The sequence below is a fragment of the Cynocephalus volans genome, chromosome 3 (assembly GCF_027409185.1).
Source record: "Cynocephalus volans isolate mCynVol1 chromosome 3, mCynVol1.pri, whole genome shotgun sequence".
Taxonomy (NCBI): Eukaryota; Metazoa; Chordata; class Mammalia; order Dermoptera; family Cynocephalidae; genus Cynocephalus; species Cynocephalus volans.
In genome coordinates this window covers 40,744,777-40,762,406 of record NC_084462.1, presented here as the reverse complement: position 1 = coordinate 40,762,406, position 17,630 = coordinate 40,744,777, and the positions used below count along the sequence as shown (strand labels likewise).

Here is a 17,630-nt window from a genome sequence, read left to right as displayed (position 1 = left end):
GATAATAGGAGTCCCTGGAAAATAAGAGGAGGAGGGGATAGGAAACAGAAGAAATAGTACAAACTATAGTTCAAAAAACTTCCTTGAAATAAAAAATATACATATTTGAAACTACATATTGAAAGAACACACTTCACCTGAGAATATTGATCTAGACTTACCAGCACTAGGACACATTCATGTAAAACAATTAGATTTTAAAGAAAAAATAATGAAAATTTCTTTGGGTATCTAGACCAAAAAAAGCAAGTGAATTTTAGGTGAAAGAATATTAGACTATCTTCAGACAGTTTGGCAGCAATGCTTTATGCCAGAAGAAAATGGAGCAACACATTCAAGGTACTCAAGGAAAGAAAATGTGAGAGGATAATAATTAACAATGGATCAAAACACATCACATATGTTTAAAACCATAAGATCATAATGGTATTTTTTACAAAAGCAAACTATCAGTCACCTTCGGAGGATGATAGAGAACCAATTCATTATTTTGAAAACTGGCAAATAAATAGGAAAAATCAATTAATCATTATTCCTGCTGTATAGTGTAAACTGTACTACTGTGCAACCAACTAGTAGATGAAAGGAATTATATCATTGTAAAGCATTCCAACTAATAAATAAAAAATGGAATTTGAATATGACTGTTTTCAGCCTCCTATGAATTAAGGGACATAGGCATTAAGCCTAGGTCAATAGCTGCTGATGTCACAAAAAGAGAGACAAGCAGACCAATGTGTCTCATAACAAAAGAAGCCATACCACCTAAGCTGCCTTGCCAAAGGGATCAAACCTAAGCCTGAATAAGCCTCTGAGTCATCCTGCCAGCTTGCAGAAACAGTAGAACATGTCAACCTGCCCATGAATATTCAATAAGCAAAATTTGCACTATGAAAAACTTTGCAAGACAAATGGCCCATGCTCTTCAACAGATAAATCGCTAAGAACAGAAAGGGAGAGAGGAGTAATCAGCAGATTAAAAGAGATTTAAAAAAAAGATTAAACTACAGTGCTAAGGAACATTCGGGTAATAAAACTATAATGAAATGCAAGTGTAGTGATTTTAAAACATGTCTGCCAAGTTTTTAAACACTCACACATGTATGACCCTTGTCCTTGAATCAGAGCTGGCTTTAGTGACTCCCTTATAAACAATAGAATACAATGGAAGTGACTCTGCACGACTTCTGAGGCTAGGTCATAAAAAACAATGGCATTTCCTCCTTGCTTACTGGGGCACTCACTTGTGGAGCCCTGAACCACCATGTGAGAAATCTGATTATCATGATACTGCCATGCCACAGGGAATCCCAGGCCACGTGGAGAGGCCACTTTTACATGCTCTGTACTGAGTGTGAAATCCCAACTGAGAGGTTGCATCCATTTTCAGACATGTGAGTAAAAATGTCTCTAGATGATTCCAGCCTCCATCTGTTGAATCACTTCTAGACACCAGCTCAGACCCTGAACACCACACAGTATACAGTGGCATTCTGTAACCAGCCCGTACTGGCTTGTGGGAGCCAATTGTCAGCATCTTGTCCCAACTCCACATTCAGGGATGCCACAGTTGTAGCTTGAAACTGGCTATGGTAGCAGAATTTACACCAAGGAAATAGGCAAACTCTACAAATTAGGGGCATTCTTGCTGCACCTATTTGAATTCCTGAACCACAGAATCCAGGAGCACAATCAAGTGGGTGTTTTAAGCCACCTGTCTTTGAGTCATTTGTTTTACAGCAATGTCATTGAGATAGCAAGGAAGTGATTTCTATAAAAAGATAGTGGTTACTTTTGTGGTGAGAGAGGTGCTTGAGATTGGAACTTCTGAGACTTCTAGATGGCTGGCAAATTTTATTAGTCCGAGTGGTGTTTACAAAGATATTCATCTTAAAATAAGTCAGTCATATATTTGTTTTGTGTGATTCTCTGTATCTTATTAATAAAACATTTCTTTAAAAGTATTTTCTTATGTAGGACATAGTAGATTGATTTTATTTCTCTTTATTTCCAAAATACGTTGAGCAAAAATGCATTTTTGATATAGAATAACTATATGACAACACTAACAGTTTAATTTTTAGATTTTGAAACCTAAATTATGGAAGACTACAGGAACCTCACGGTGATGAGATACATGTTCAGAATTTCAACAGTCATACAGTCTCATAGGAGAGAACCATTTGTAATGAGGTCTTTTGATAGTTCAAGTCTTAATTCCCATTGGTCAAAATCCAAAACAAGCTTACTTTATACCAAATACCATATTATACTTCACTTATGAGTGTGCCAGAGTTTTGGGGATACAAGAATAAAAAACTTTTTATTATGTTTCTTATGTTTTACAAAGAACAGAAATATAATTCTTGTTTATTTACTAAGGCAGTTAGTTCTATATTAAATGATTTGAACATATGTGGTATTCTTATTTTGATGTATTAGATACTACTATGTTTGATTAGATTGCACTGCTTGCTCCTCATGACATTATTTTTCTTCCCCTCACTCCTCCTTTTCTGTATTTGCTTTCTGTTTAATTTCTCTTTCCTACATATTTTCTTACTCCCTAAGTGCCTTGATGATGATGTCGATGCCCAAAGACATTTCTTAGGCTAGTTGGTGGCCCTCAGGAATGAACAGATTGTATAATCTTGCATACTGATTAACTAATTTATCTTGGTTGGAGTATTGTCACTTTCCTTAGATCCTACTCCAACTAAAAAAACTACGTTTACTAACATACGTAACAAAATACTACTTTAAGTTTAGTGCATTAGGTTTTAAATTAAGTCCGAATTTCCAAACATTTTTAATTAAAACATTGTCAGTAATTTATGATGCTTAGATAACCAGTTCTGATTGTTTTAAAAAATCAAAGAAACAAAGCAGGTTAGCACTCGGTTTCTGTGGAAGTTTTCTCTTGCTTAACCTTGTATTCTGGCGTTGTGATTCCGGACACAACTCCTAGGTTACTTACACTGCTGGCATGTCCGGATCTGTCTAACTTGCCCTGAATGGATTTAACATTACTAGGATGGCCGTGTAAACTTTTTGACCTTAGAGATGGGAATCCCAAAGTTTGCTCTGGTTTCACAGACAGTAAGTTTTCCTTCCCAGTTCTGTCCGTAACAGCGAAGGATAAACGAGAGAGTTGGGGGAGTGTTCTAGAAACACAGTTTTCATCTTCGGTATCCGCAAATCGTTCCGTCTGCTCCGCTTGCACGGCAACTTCCGACACGAGGGAAGGGATATCGGTGCTGCGAGAACGTGTGACCTTTTGAACCTGGCATCTCCATTCTGCCGTCCACTGCTCAACTGCGCCGGTGACCGAGCTGCACTCTGTGTGCCAGTCGTCGACCCCACCCACCAGCTTTCTTCCCTGGGAATAGACAAAGCTTCTGGACTTCATTCTTTTGAAAGCATGGAACGTTTCATCAGGGTAATAGTGTGTCATTTTGGTTTCCTCCAGGGGATAGGAAATAGTGCCTTCTATCTTGGTCGTTTGCACTGTGAGCTGAGTGTTTTGAAAATCTGATTCGTTCTGTCCATGCATAACCTCTGTTTGATCTAAACTCGGGGAACTAGTTTCTTCTTTTTGAGAGCCAGCCTGCCTTTCCTCGTCTTCGGTTGAGATCTCAACGTCTGGACCGAGTTTGGGCTCCGCAGAGCTCTGCAGGTGTTCCACCGCCAGGCGGCCGCGGTCGGGTGACGCCGGGGCGCTTGCGCTGGGCGAAAGGTGCAGGCTGTCCTGGCGTGCTGGGGCCAGATGCGTTTTCGCGTCCTTTTCTTCCTTCATACGGAAGGAACAGGTTTTTTTCCTGAATCCTGTCCCTGGTGGCATGGAGAGAGAAGTATCCTCAAACAATAACTCCTCTCCGTTGAAATGATACCGGTACATGCTGTAGCCGTCGGTGCTATTGATGCTGCTCCGCCTGAGGAGATACGTCACGTCACATTCAGATGAAGCTCGGGACCGGGCCTGTATCAGGTCAGACTTGTCGATTCCCGCCAGATTTTCAAGAGCATTCGCCATTCTGCTAGATAATTCTTCCATCTGAGAAAGTCGCAGGTCGACAGTCTGTAGGGAAGTTTTCATAAAATTTTCTCTTTCATTGATTTCTTCCAACCTCATTGACATATTTTCAACTCTGAGGAAGATAAAGAGATTTATTAAACTGTGATTAACTGAATATTAAAAATATAACGTTATTGTTATATTAGTTTTTAGTCTTTTGAGAATCATAGAACTGATTTGGCATGTTTGCAAGCTTCACATACCCCTAATATAACTACTAAAATCACCACGAAGAGCATCAACAAATAAAGGAAATGATAATTAACACCTATAGTGCTTACTATTTGCCAGTCATTGCTCTAAGTGCCTTATGGATTCACTAACAAGCACTGTACTTACTGAGGTTCTATTCTAGGCTTAGTTAATCCTCACAACAGCCCTAGGTAGATACTATTATTATCATTCCCATTTTACAGATGAGGGAATTAAGTCAGGAAGTGTCAGTAATTTGCCCAAAGACACACAGCTAGTGCACAGTGGAGCTGGAATTTAAGCATATACCGTCTAGCCCCAGCACCAGCTTCAGCTTTTGTCTCTTAGCTGATGTATCACACTGCTTCTGGAAGATACTAGCACTTAGTCTGTGGAGTTTTGACTATGGCTGTCAGCAATGAATGGTTATAACAAAACAAATAAATTAAAATCCTTATTTGCAGTTTGAGGGATTCAGAAAATGAATTGTTAATAATTAAGTTCATATTATCAGATGGCTTACTTAAGGGACAATAGGTTGTTTAATTGTCTGAAGAATACTAGTAACTTTAAATTACTCTTTAAATAACCCTTAATGAGGTTACACAACAAAAGATCATGACAGATTACAAACGTCTGCTGTTAGATGCTTAAAAAAAAAAAAAAAAAAAAACTCCTAGAAGATCAGGCAATGGCCTATAGACCCATAATGTTGCCTGGACTAAAATTGCTGGTATAGATCTTGTTCTGTATTTCAAGATGTACAATATAAATTCTTTCAATAGGTTCATGAAATTTAACTGTGAGAAACAACGAGGTATGCCCAGGACTCAGGACTGCCTTCTAAAAGTTGAAATTGTCCCAGAGTGGGCCTGGGAGTCCTGGGAGTCCCCAGTTGGGCAGTGTGGTGGTCTGTTCTGGCAGGTTCCTTCCTGTGTGAGAAAGGCAAACACTTTGGCCTGATTCCCTTGTTTTACTCTTCTTCCACCTTTCTTAAAAATGTACAGTCTCTAGAGTCACCTGGCTAAGACTGTTTCTAGTAGGTCTTTGCTACTCTCTCTGCGTATCCTTATAAACCCCTCACCTGTTCTGCTTTCCTCCTATCCACCACATGCTGCTGGTTGGCCAGCGCCCCCTTCCTTCCCTGCGCTGTTGTGGCTCTGCTCTGGGCCTGACTGCATCTCCTGCGCTCTGCACCCCCATGTGTTGTAGCTGTGCCCCACAGTCTCCCAGAGCTGCTTTTGTGAGTGCTGCTCCTCTGTTGGCCACATGGACAGCTGTACTCTGATGTGTGGGGGGTCTTTGGCTTCTATTTTTAACTCCTTTGGGGAAAGAACTATTTATATGCCCCTTAGGAAACCACATCATTTGAGCAGGAAGGGTCTGGCTTCCTGGAAGGTTGCCACAAAGGAGGACCAAATTCACCATGTATGAGAAGCCCTGGATTCCTTCTTCTAAAGTCTCTCTATTGTGTGCTCAATAGGTTCTAAGGGTTCTCTCTCCTTTTGCATTTCAGGGATCAACAGAAAAACTTTTGACTATTAACTTTCCATTATTTCTGACTAAGACTTGATGTTCTCTGTTAAATATAACAGCTCTCTTCAAAGCTATTACCCCTGGTGATTCCTTTTGTGTTAACGACCACATTGCTTCTGTAACAGTCAAACTTGAGATCCTTATAGCAAAAGATAACACAGCTGTGCAAACTTTTAAAATAAACTTGTAAAATGGAGGTATCATTCCCTTCAAATCTTTTATTATTCTCTGCCAATTTTTTCCCCTGTATTACCTAATTCAGATAACAGCATTGCCAGCCACTCGTGCTAGAAAGATGTCAATGTTGATTCTCCTTTACACTTACTCTCTCCTTTTACCCCTGTAGTCTCCCCTCCTCCCCGCGTGGAATCAGTTACCAAGCTCTGCATTAGGAGTCCTCTTTTGGCGTCTCAAATCTCCTATCCCTACTGCCACTCCATTGAAGCTGTGGAAGAAACTGTTTCATGATGTGGCTCAGGTTAAAAAAATTGTCAGATGCTTGTTTCAAGCTTACAAACAGCTGCAACATGGAGACAGCAAATTTTAAACAGCTACGCCAAATCAAGGGAAGTTGTGAGCTTTTATAGTACATGTGGAAGGAGAAAGAAAAAAATGAGTTTAAGTTCACTTGTATCTGAAATGGTTAACAAAAAGGACAAATGAACTGTCTCTTTCGCTAGCCATGTTTTGTGACTTCCTGCAAATACTTAAAACATGTTTCATAAACTTTGATATCCATACAAAAAGTGGTTTCCATTTCAGATGGGGATAGACAGGCTATCTAGGAATCAATTTGACAAGAGTCCTAACTCTGTTTACACATGGAATGGCAGGAAAACACAAGAGAAATCCATCATTTGTGATGGAGCTGATAGTAAGATACGATTAATCAGCAAACAAGTTATTTGTTTACTTCCTAAGTCTTAATTCAGCCTTCCGTTCAGCACAGAGTGGAATATTTTTCAGCACAGCAGAGAGTACAGAGGTATTCTAGGTCCAAGTGATTTGCTCGGGTTTCTCTTTAATTAAAGTTGATTCTGTCATAAAGACATATTTCTAATATGGATGTCCCACAGTACCTGCTGAAGAAACACTGGGTTGTTTCCATTTGTTGGCAAGCAAGCAAAGAGCTGCTGTAAACATTCATGTACAGATTTTGTGTGAACATAAGCTTTCATTTCTCTGGGGTAAATATCTAGGAGTTAAATACCTGAAATTGCTGGTTCATATAGTAAGTGTATGTTTAACTTTATAAGAAACTGCCAAACCGTCTCTCAGAGTGGCTGTACCATTTCGTATTCCCACTGGTAGTGTTTGTGAGTTCCAGTTGCTCAACAACCTTTTTGATTATTTCAGCATTTAAAAAATTTTAACAATTGTAATAGGTGTGTAGACGTATCTCATCATGGTTTTAATTTGCATTTCACTCATAGCTAATGATGTTGAGCATCTTTTCACGTACTTATTTGACAATCTTATGTCCTCTTTGATGTGTCTAATTCTGATCTTTAACCCATTTTTTAAATTGGGTCATTTTTTCTTTATTATTGAGTTTGAAGAATTCTTGAGATATTTTGTACATAAATCCTTTGTGAGATATGTGATTGGTATATATTTTCTCCCAGTCTATAACTTGTTTTTTTTTCAATTATAGCAGTTTTTGCAGAGCAAAAGTTTTTCACTTTTATTAAATCCAGCTTATTACTTTTTTAAAAGGAATTATGCTTTTTTTCCCCACATATTTGCTTTTTATTGAATTTGTTAATGTTACAGAGTTTTTGCACTGCCAAACCATGCCTGAGAATTCAAAGAAATGTTTCAATGGACAGCCTCATCCACACATCACACAGTATATTAAAACTTGATTCATGTGCATTTTGATAATTTCACCATCTTTTAAAAAGTTATAGCAAGAGTTGGAACTTAAATCTGCTGCAGGTCTTCATATTTCTAGAACAGTATGCCATTAAATAGCACCTCCACGTATTCGTCTTAGTTCATTCCTCAATAACTTAACCCTTAAATAATTCCTTAATAACTTAACAAAATCTTGCTGAGAAAAAAAAAATGGATACTTTTCAGGGAAAATATGTGTCTCAAGGTCCAAGAGATTATTTGTTAAGGTTTTTGGTTCCCAGATGAAGTCTTCCTTTTAACCAACGATCCTTTGTTTCTCATTTAATCATCCCATTTCCCCTTGGCTGGCTCAGCTGCTAACCCAATACATCAGAAGGAAGGCCATCTGCCTGCCACCTCCAATAATGGCAACATTACTACCCAGAAGTGGTTGGTAGTTCCTGTCAGGCGATACTGTGACCTTTCTAGGAGTCCAATTCCTGACTGACGCTTTCACCAAGGCTGAACTCCTGTAGGAAAATGCTCCTACATCAGGACAGCTTTGCCCAGCCATTTGCTTCAATCTTGCCAGTAGCAAGTCTGCACCTGCTGTGTTGGGCAAGGGATTTATTGCAGAGAAGCCCAGACTCTGCATCAGGTGGTCATGTACCACCTTGAAATATGTCTATTGAACCACAGACACAAAACTGGGAAATTGCCAGACCATCTCACTAGGTGGAAAGACACTTTTCAGTACTCCTGGTAGCTTCTTCATGTCCCTTGTAAGGACTAAGAACTACTGGCTACTTTAAGCTGTAATTATTAAAAACAGAAGTGCTTACATCACCTTTCTGTCTTTCACCCTGACTCTCCAAATGAACAACTTAACGACTCACCAGAAGATTGATAATAGATCTAGCTGGGACAATCACTGCATCTATAGCATGTCCAATACCTTAAAATTTGGGGCACAAGTCTATAAGTTCTTATCAAAGATCATGCAAGATCCATAAAACTTAAATGGGTTTTAGATGAGGTTTTGCTCACATTGCTTTGAGTTTGTAAGGAAGGTCAGTGAATCCTTATCTGGAGCAGAAACCACACCCTTTCCACTGCCGTTTACTATACATTTTAGACCTGATTAGAGGATGCTTTAGCAGCACCTGAAGTAGAGCCTCTGGCAGCCACTGCCCTTTACATCAAAGGCTGTTTGGGAGCTGGATGGTTATCTTAGTTAGTTAGAGCATGGTAATGAATGATGCTTTTGGTGTCATGTTTTAGAATTCTTTGTCTATTCCCAGGTCATGAAGATTTTCTCTTGTGTTTTCTTCTAATAGTTTGTGTTTTATATTTAGACCTATGATCCATTTTTAGTTAATTTTTGTATGTGTTGAGATCCAGTTTTTGCATAAGAATGTCCAACTGATCTAACAGCATTTGTTGAAAAGACAACAAATCCATCCTTCATTGAATTACTTTTACACCTTTGGAGGAAAAATCAATTGGTTCTATTTGGATAGATCTACTTCTGGACTCTTTATTCTGTTCCGTTTATATGTGTCGAATGCATCCCATGCTTACTATAGCTTCATAGTAAGTCTTAAAACTGGGTGGTATGATTCCTCTAGTGTTATTCTTCTTTTTCAAAATTGTTTTAGATAGTCTAGTTCCTTTGCCTTTCCATTTAACTTCTAAAATCAGCTGACGTATATCTACAAAATATCCTGGTGGGATTTTCATTGGTATTGCATTAAATCTATAGATCAATTTGGGGAGAATTGACAACTATATTGAGTCTTCCAGTACATGATTATATGTCTTTCCATTTATTTAAGTCATCTTTGATTTCTTTCATCAGGATTTTACAGTTTTCTGCATACAGATTCCATACATGTTTTACAAGATTTATAACTAAGTATTTCATTTTTGTTGGAGCTCTTGTAGAATCTTATTGTTTAAAAAATTTCTATGTCCAATTACACATTGCTAGTATATAGAAGTAAGATTGATTTTACTGTATTGACCTTGTATTCTGTAGCTTTGCTAAATTCACTTATTCTTGGAAGTTTTTTGTTTGTTCCATTTTGTTTTAAAAAGATTTTATGTGATTTTCTACAATTTTCTCCATATATAATCTTGTCATCTACAAATATGAATAGTTTTATTCCTTTCTTTCCAAGATGTAAGTCCTTTCTTTCTTTTTCTTGCTTTATTGCACTTGCTAAGACTTCCAGGTACATTGTTGAATAGCAGTGGTAACAGTGGTCATCTCTCCCTGTTGCCAGTTTTAGGAGGAAAACATCCAGTTTTGTAAAGGCCATTTATCAAATTGAGGAGGTTCCCTTCTGTTTCTAGTTTACTGAGAGGTTTCTAAATTTAATTCAATTTTTTATTATTGTGGATGTTGAATTTTGTCAAATGCTTATTCTGTACCAATTGGTATGATCATGTGGAGTTTTCTTCTTTAAATTGTTAATATGGATTACATTGATTGTTTTCAAATATTGACCTATCCTTTCATTCCTGGGATAAACTAGCCGGTCATGGATAGACTCGATTTGCTAGTATTTTGTTGTGAATTTTTATGTCTATATTCATGAGGAATATTGGTCTGTAGTTTTCTTTTTTTTTTTTTGAATGTTTTTGCCTGGTTTTAGTATCAGGGTAATGCTGGCCTCAGAAAATGAGTTGGGAAATGACTATATCATTTATTCTAGATTTTATATTAGTTGCTTTAAGGATTAAAAAATAGTAACATTTCACAGTTACTTAGGATCAGAATTTGACCATTTCAATTTGAATGTAGAAACATCACTGTAAGGAAAGTAGAAAAGTTTAATTGGGCTTTCTCACCTCACATCTTTTACAAATGGGCAAGATTCAGCACATTCACTAGAAACAAACTATGCAAGTAGTGTAACTGGGCATGTGTGCCCATTTACTGATTCAGCATGATTATTGTAATTATGTAATTCTTGGCTTGTGGCCGCTATTGTGTACTAAGAGCAAGAAGGTAACTGCTCTGAATTGCTGGTCAGCAGATATCCTCATGTCTGAGGATAAAGTATGTCTGTGATGCTCACACCTGAAGAATGAAGTATGTCTACCTTGCATAAAGCTGTGAGAATCTTATTTCAATTACCTGACTCACAGCCTGCACCAGAAGGGGTAGAAGGATCTGAGATCCAGCCCAACAATCACTATCATATATAGATCCCTTTCCCATACCCCTTTATGCTATAGTTTCATATATTTCACCTACATATATTGAAACCCCATCAGACAGTATGATAACTTTTTGCTTTCAACTGTTAAATATACTTTAAGGAACTCCAGAGAGGACTCATCAGTACGTTTATCAATATACAATGGGTACATGTTCTGAGAAATGTGTTGTTAGGCAATTGTGTCATTGTGCAAACATCATGGAGTGTGCTTACACAAACCTAGATGGTGTCGCCTACTACACATTGACCAAAACACTGTTATATGGTGAGTGACTGTATTTATTATTTCTGATGCCCTTTCTTCATTCCTGATATTCCAAATTTACTTCTGGTATCATTTCCTTATGTCTGAAGAATTTCTTATGTAATTCTTTTAGAGCTGGTCTACTATTAATGAATTATTTGTCTGAGAATGTCTTTATTTCATTTTCATTCCTGAAGGATATTTTTGTTAGATATCGAATTCTGGGTTGACAGGATTTCTTTTCTTTTCTTTTTTTTTTCCCAGCACTTTAAAAACATGGTGCCACTTTCTTCTGGCCTCCATGGTTTCTGATGAGAAATCTGCTGTCATTAAAATTACTATTCTCCTGTAAGTAATGTATAATTTTTCTTTGGCTGCTGTAAATTTTTTTCTTTGTCTTTAGTTTTCAGCAGCTTCTAAGATATGTGTCGACTTCTTTGAGTTAATCCTGTTTAGCATCCTCTAAATTTCTTTAATCTGCAGATTTATGTTTTTCACCAAACTTTGGAAGTTTTCAGTTACTTCTTCAAATTATTTTTCTGCATCACACTTTTTCTCTTCTTTGGGAACTCTCATAACACAAATGTTATGCCTTTTGTTATTGTCCCACAGTTCCCTGAGGCTCTTTTTTGGTTTGTTTGGTTTTTTAAATAAAAAAAAACTTTTTTTAGTTTTTTTTTATTTTTTGAGGCTCTTTTTCCCCCAAGTCTATTTACTCTCTGTTGTTCAAATTAGGTAATTTATATTGAAATATCTTTAAGTTTACTAACTCTTTCCTCTGTCTTCTCTGTTTTGCTATTGAGCCTATCCAGTGAATTTTAAATTTCAGTTATTATGTTTTTCAGTTCTAAAATTTTCTTTGGTTCTTCCTATATCTTCTATTTCTTTATGAGACTTTCTATTTTCCATTAGTTTCAAGAATCTTTGCAATTCTGTTCAAGCATTTTTAAAAATAGCTCCTTAAAGCCTTTGTCAGATAATTGCAGCATCCATGTTACCTTGGCATTGACATTTATTGATTATCTTTTTCCCAGGTGACTTGAGATGGTCTAGGTTCTTCATATTCCAAATGATTTTGAATTGTATCCTAACATTTTGAATATTATGTCACGTGACTCTGAGTCCTGTTTAATTCCCATGGAGAATGTCAATATTTTTATTTTAGTAGGTGATCAATCTGGTTAATTTCAGGGTACAAATTCCAACATGCTTTCTGTAGGCTGTGATTCCAATTTTCAGACTTTGCAGTGCTATTGGGATCTGTCCTGTGCGTGTGCAGCCCAGTGGTCAGTCTAGGATGTTGGTGGTGGTTTATTCATTTGTTCAGTTCTCAATGCCTTTGAGATCTTTTTTTCTTTTTAAATGTATGCTCTTATAATTATAAATGTCCTCTGAGTACAGCTTTTGCTGCATCCCGTAGGTTTTGGTATGTTATATTCTCACTTTTGTTCACCTTAAAGTATCTTCTAATTTATCTTGTGACTTTTTCTTTGACCAATTAGTTATTTAAGAGTGTGTTGTTTAATTGTCACATAGTTGTAAATTTTCCAAATCTCCTTTTGTTATTATTATTTTATTTCATTGTGGTTGGAGAACACATTTGGTGTAACGTCAGTTAAAAAAAAACAATAATGAGACTCATTTTATGGCCTAACATATGGTCTATCTTGGGAAATGTTCCATATATTCTTAAGAAGAATGAGTATTTTGCTATTGTTGAGTGGATTGTTCTATTGTCTGTTAGGTTAAGCTGGCATGTAGGATTGTTCAAGTCTTCTGTTTCCTTAATGATTTTCTGTCTAATTCTATCATTAATGGAAGTGGAGTATTGGAGTCCCCAACTATTACTGTAGGACTGTCTATTCCCTTCAATTTTGTCAGTTTTTGCATCACACATTATGAGGCTCTGCTATTAAATGTAAATATGTTCATAATTGTTATATCTTCTTGATAGATTGACCCTTTTATCAGGATATAATGTTTTTATTTGTCTCTAGTAACAATATTTGCCTTAGAGTTTATTTTGTCTGATATTAGCATAGCCATTCGAACTCTTTCTTTGTTACTATTTATGTGAAATATCTTTTTCCATTCTTTTACTTTCAAACTGTTTGTGTCTTTGAATCTGAAGTGAGTCTTTGTAGACAGCATATAGTTACACCATTTAAAAAAAAAATCCATTCTGCTGTTTTCTGTCTTCTAATCAGAGAGTTTAATCTAGTTATATTTAATAAGGAAGAACTTACCTCTGCTATTGTGCTATTTGTTTTCTATACATCTTATGTCTTTTTTTTTTTTTCTTACTTCATTACTTCCCTCTTCTATGTTAAATAGACATTTTCTAGTGTATCACTTTAATTCTCTTGTTCTTTCTTTTATTAAATGTTTTTGAGTTATTTTCTTAGTGGTTGCGCTGGGGATTATAATCAACATTTTAATTTATAACAATCTACTTCAGATTAATGGCAATTTAATTTCAGGAGTATACAAAAATTTTGCTCCTATAAAGCTCCGTTTGTCCTTCCCCAGTTGATGCTATTATTGTCACAAATTACATCTTTATACAATGTGGAGGGTACTAACATTAATAAAGCACATGTATTTCACAGGACCTTAACCTTTAGCCTAGTAGGGCTACAGCCCTTAGATTAGAAGGACCACAGTCCTTAGATCAGGCTGTAGCTTAGTAGGATCTTTATCTTAGTAGGACAACAGTCTTTAGCTGTTAGAAGGGCCAAAGCCCTTTAGTTTAGGCTGTAGCATAGTAGGACCACAGTCCTTAGTTTTAACAAGGCCAAAGCCTTGTAGTTTGAAGAATAACCTAACCTTTTAGTATTGCACATGGAAATGCTGAGCTTGTGAAAAAAAAGAAAACTTTCACCCGACTAAAAAGTCTTTGGTGCGGATATGAAAATTGTAACACAGCAAAAGTGCTTGCTCTAAGGGCAGATGCCCTTGGTGCAGCTAAACCATGAAAAAGTATGTGAGTTAAAGCTTCAAGGCTACTCTGCCAATTAGCAGTTGGTTCCACATTTCACCTTCAACTCCTTCTCTAAGTTTCCTAGGGAACTAAGTGTTGCCATAACAATTATCTCATTGGTACTTTTGTATGTCACATAGCTTAGTTTTATGACTCCTTTGATGGTAATGCTTAAACTACTTTTAAGTTGCACCTGCTTTAATGAAAATTGTTATGTAGCTGGTTTGTTCATGTTTTCACTATGACTGATTAACCACCTCTGTTCTTTTCTGTAACTTTTTGCATGGACAATAAAAACCGAGAGAAAACCTAGTTTTGGGTTATTTCCCAGGAATTCCTTCTCTCTTGAAGAAATCGTTCCTGGGACTTAACCCCTTTGGGCCTCTCATTGCTCAGGAGAAATGGACTTTAAGTAATCCTTTGCATCTCCATCACCCTGGGGGAGAGGTGACAATACAATCTGTGCCCATCAATATAGATTTGTAGCTATCAATTTATGCAGTTGTCTTTTAAATCATATAGAAAATAAAAAGTAGTTACAAAAATATATTTTATAATGCCTTTTATATTTACCTGTGTAGTTACCTTTACTGATGCTCTTTATTTCTTTATGTGAATTTTAGTTACTGTCTTGTGGCTCTTTGTTTCTGCCCAGAGTACCCTATTTAGTATTTCTCTTAGGGCAGGTATATAAGTTTTTGTTTATCTGGGAATATCTTAATTTCTCCTTCATTTGTTGAAATAGTATTGCTGGATATAGAATTTTGACTGACAGTCTTTTCTTTCAGCACTGTGAATATGTCCTCCCATTGTCTTCTGGCCTCCCTGGTTTCTGATGAGAGATCAGCATTTTATCTTTTTGAGTATCCTTTGCATGTAATGAGTTGCTGCTCTCTTGCTGCTTTCAAGATTCTTTTCCTTTGGTTTTTGACAGTTTGACTATCATGTAGATAGGTGTAAGTCTCTTTGAGTTTATCCTACTTTCAGTTCATTGAGCCTCCTGGATGTTTAGATTCATGTCTTTCATCAAATTTTGGGAAATTTTCAGTCAATATTTCTTCAAATATTCTTTATGCTAGTTTCTCTTTTCCTTCTAGGACTCCCATTATGCCTATGTTGTTATGCTTGATGGTGTTCCATGGGTATCTAAGACTTTTTCCCCCATTCTTTATTTTTCCTGTTCCTTAGACCACATAACCTTAATTGACTTGTGTTCAAGTTTGCTGATTCTTTATTCTGCCTGCTTACATCTGCTTTTGACCCTCTATAGTGAATTTTTCATTTCAGTTATGGTACTTTACAACTCAAGAATTTTTGTTTGGTTCTTGTTTGTTTGTTTGTTTAATTAATTTCTACCTCTTTATAGATATTCCCTATTTTGTGAGACATCATTCTCATACTTTCCTTTAGTTCTTTAGAGACGATTTGCTTTAGCTTTTTGTACATTTTAAAATAGCTAAAATAGTGGAATTAAGTAAGGTCTTTGATAAAAGTCTAACATCCAGGATTCCTAAGGGGCAGTTTCTAATGATTGGCCTTTTCTGTGTGTGTGGGCCATAGTTTCTTGTTTCTTTGCATGTCTTGCAATTTTTATTTAAAACTGGACATTTTGGATATTATAATGTGGCAACTCTGGAAACCAAACTCTCTTCCCTCCCTAAGGTTTGTTGTAGCTTCTTATTGTAGTGTTGTTGCTTGTTTAGTGATTTTTCTGATACAATTCTGTAAGGTCTGTATTCTTTGTCTTGTGAGGTGACTGAAATCTGTGTTCTGTTAGCTTAGTGGTCAATTAATGGTTAGACAGAGATTTCCTTAAATCTCTGGGATCAAAAATCCCCTAGTTTTTGCTGAGAGGCTTTATATGTGTATACGGGTGTATCTTCCACATTCAGCTAGGCAGTTTACATCTTTGCCTTAGCCTTCACTTTTTACTTGCACAGAGCCTCAAGGTCAGCCAGAATCGAGAGCTCACAGACTTCTCAGGTCTTTCCTGAGCATTTGCACAGCCCTATGCATTCATATGGTCTTCTAGGTTCCCAGGAATGTGTTGGAGCTTTTCAAAGCTCTTGTACACATCTCATTCCACAGGCTTTCTCCTGAGATTTTGGTTAGTCTATTGTTTTCCCCAGCTGTCATGTATCACCTCAGGAAGCAGGGACTTAAACGTTTGCCTTTAAATGTTTCTGACAACCCTTCCCCCATCCTTTCCAGGCTAGCAGCTTTATCACCAGGCCTGTTCCAAGTCAGGTGAAATAAAGGCAAGTCTTTCAAGCTGGTCCTTCAGGGAGCCACCAGACAAGACAAAACAAATAATTACAATTCTTTCCATATGAAGTTTCTGCTGCCACTGGTACTGGGAATGTGGGCTGTTATTTTTAAGGCTGTCACTGAGCTGGAGAGCAGGGGAATGGGACTGGAGTAAGTTAAAATGTCACAGAACTCACTTTTCTTACCAAAATTCAGTCATTTTTCTTAAATAAGCCACTTCCAGGTTGCCAAAAGCCATTTCTTAATTTTCAGAGTTCCAAAAAAGTTGATTCTGACAATTTTTGCCAGTTTTGTTCTTGCTTTTATGGAGGGACAGAATTCCAGAGTTCCTGACTCTACCATTTTTTGCTCACCCCCCACAATGCCTTTGGTGTTCAAATAAGGAGCAGACCATGCCCCCCCCCAACACATACACAGCTTGGGGGTGAACTCTGGAGTTCATTACTTTATGGCGCTACTTCCCCAAGTTCCTCCCTCTCCACAATCTTCCTATATTTTCAGTGCCCTGGAGGTCCCTTTCTCCGTCCTCCAGCCAGGAAGCTAGGGCTTTAATTAATTCTCTCTGCCCTGCACTTCCACAACTGCACTTACTTCCAGGGCCAAGTGGCAGGAGGACAGAGAGAGAAAGAAGCAAAAGTTGGCCTCACCTTCCTGGTTTTTGATGAAATGGGTAGGGACTTCAGTGGACCACTGGATCTCCTGCAACTGACTCAAGGTGGAGGGGTGGGATCATAGGAAGAAGGAAAAGGCACTCTTGGAACAAGCACATGGGGTCAAAGAATCATTTCATTTAATATTAAAAGATATATGACCTCATTTTGTACCCCAAACTGATAAAGCAAAAAATGTTAGTTGTTAGAAATAGCCTCTTTGCCTCCAGTGTCTTCTTTCTCAATCCAAAAAGATAGCAGAGACACAACCATGTCACTCCTTCTTAAAAACAGTAGCAGCTTCCCAACAAACTTAAGATAAAACGAAATGACATTGCAGTACTGGAGACAAGAATAGTGTTAAGGAACAATCTTATGATCTCCATTGGTAACCCTATTCTATGATACAGACTTTTGACACGTTCTCATGAAAAGTGCTATGTAAATACAGCTTCAAGTTTTCCCTTCCAATTGCACAGCAGCCCTTAACCTCCAATAAAGATTTCTGTTCCTTACGTACATACATTCAAAGCTCTTCAAAATCTGTTTCCGTCCTCCTTTCCTGCCTCATTTTACTCTTCATTCCCAAACTTGCTCAAGCACCCTTCACATACATGCCATC

At 37.2% G+C, this 17,630-nt stretch overlaps 1 protein-coding gene across 1 annotated transcript in view; it reads right to left on the bottom strand.

Moving 5' to 3' along the window:
- Positions 1-2,890: 2,890 nt before the first annotated feature.
- TRPM1 (transient receptor potential cation channel subfamily M member 1) overlaps positions 2,891-17,630 on the bottom strand; it is a 77,429-nt gene continuing 62,689 nt past the window's right edge. Inside the window, exon 28 of the mRNA XM_063089999.1 lies at positions 2,891-4,148. Coding sequence (XP_062946069.1) covers positions 2,891-4,148 — 1,258 coding nt within the window. The remainder of the gene's footprint in view (positions 4,149-17,630) is intronic.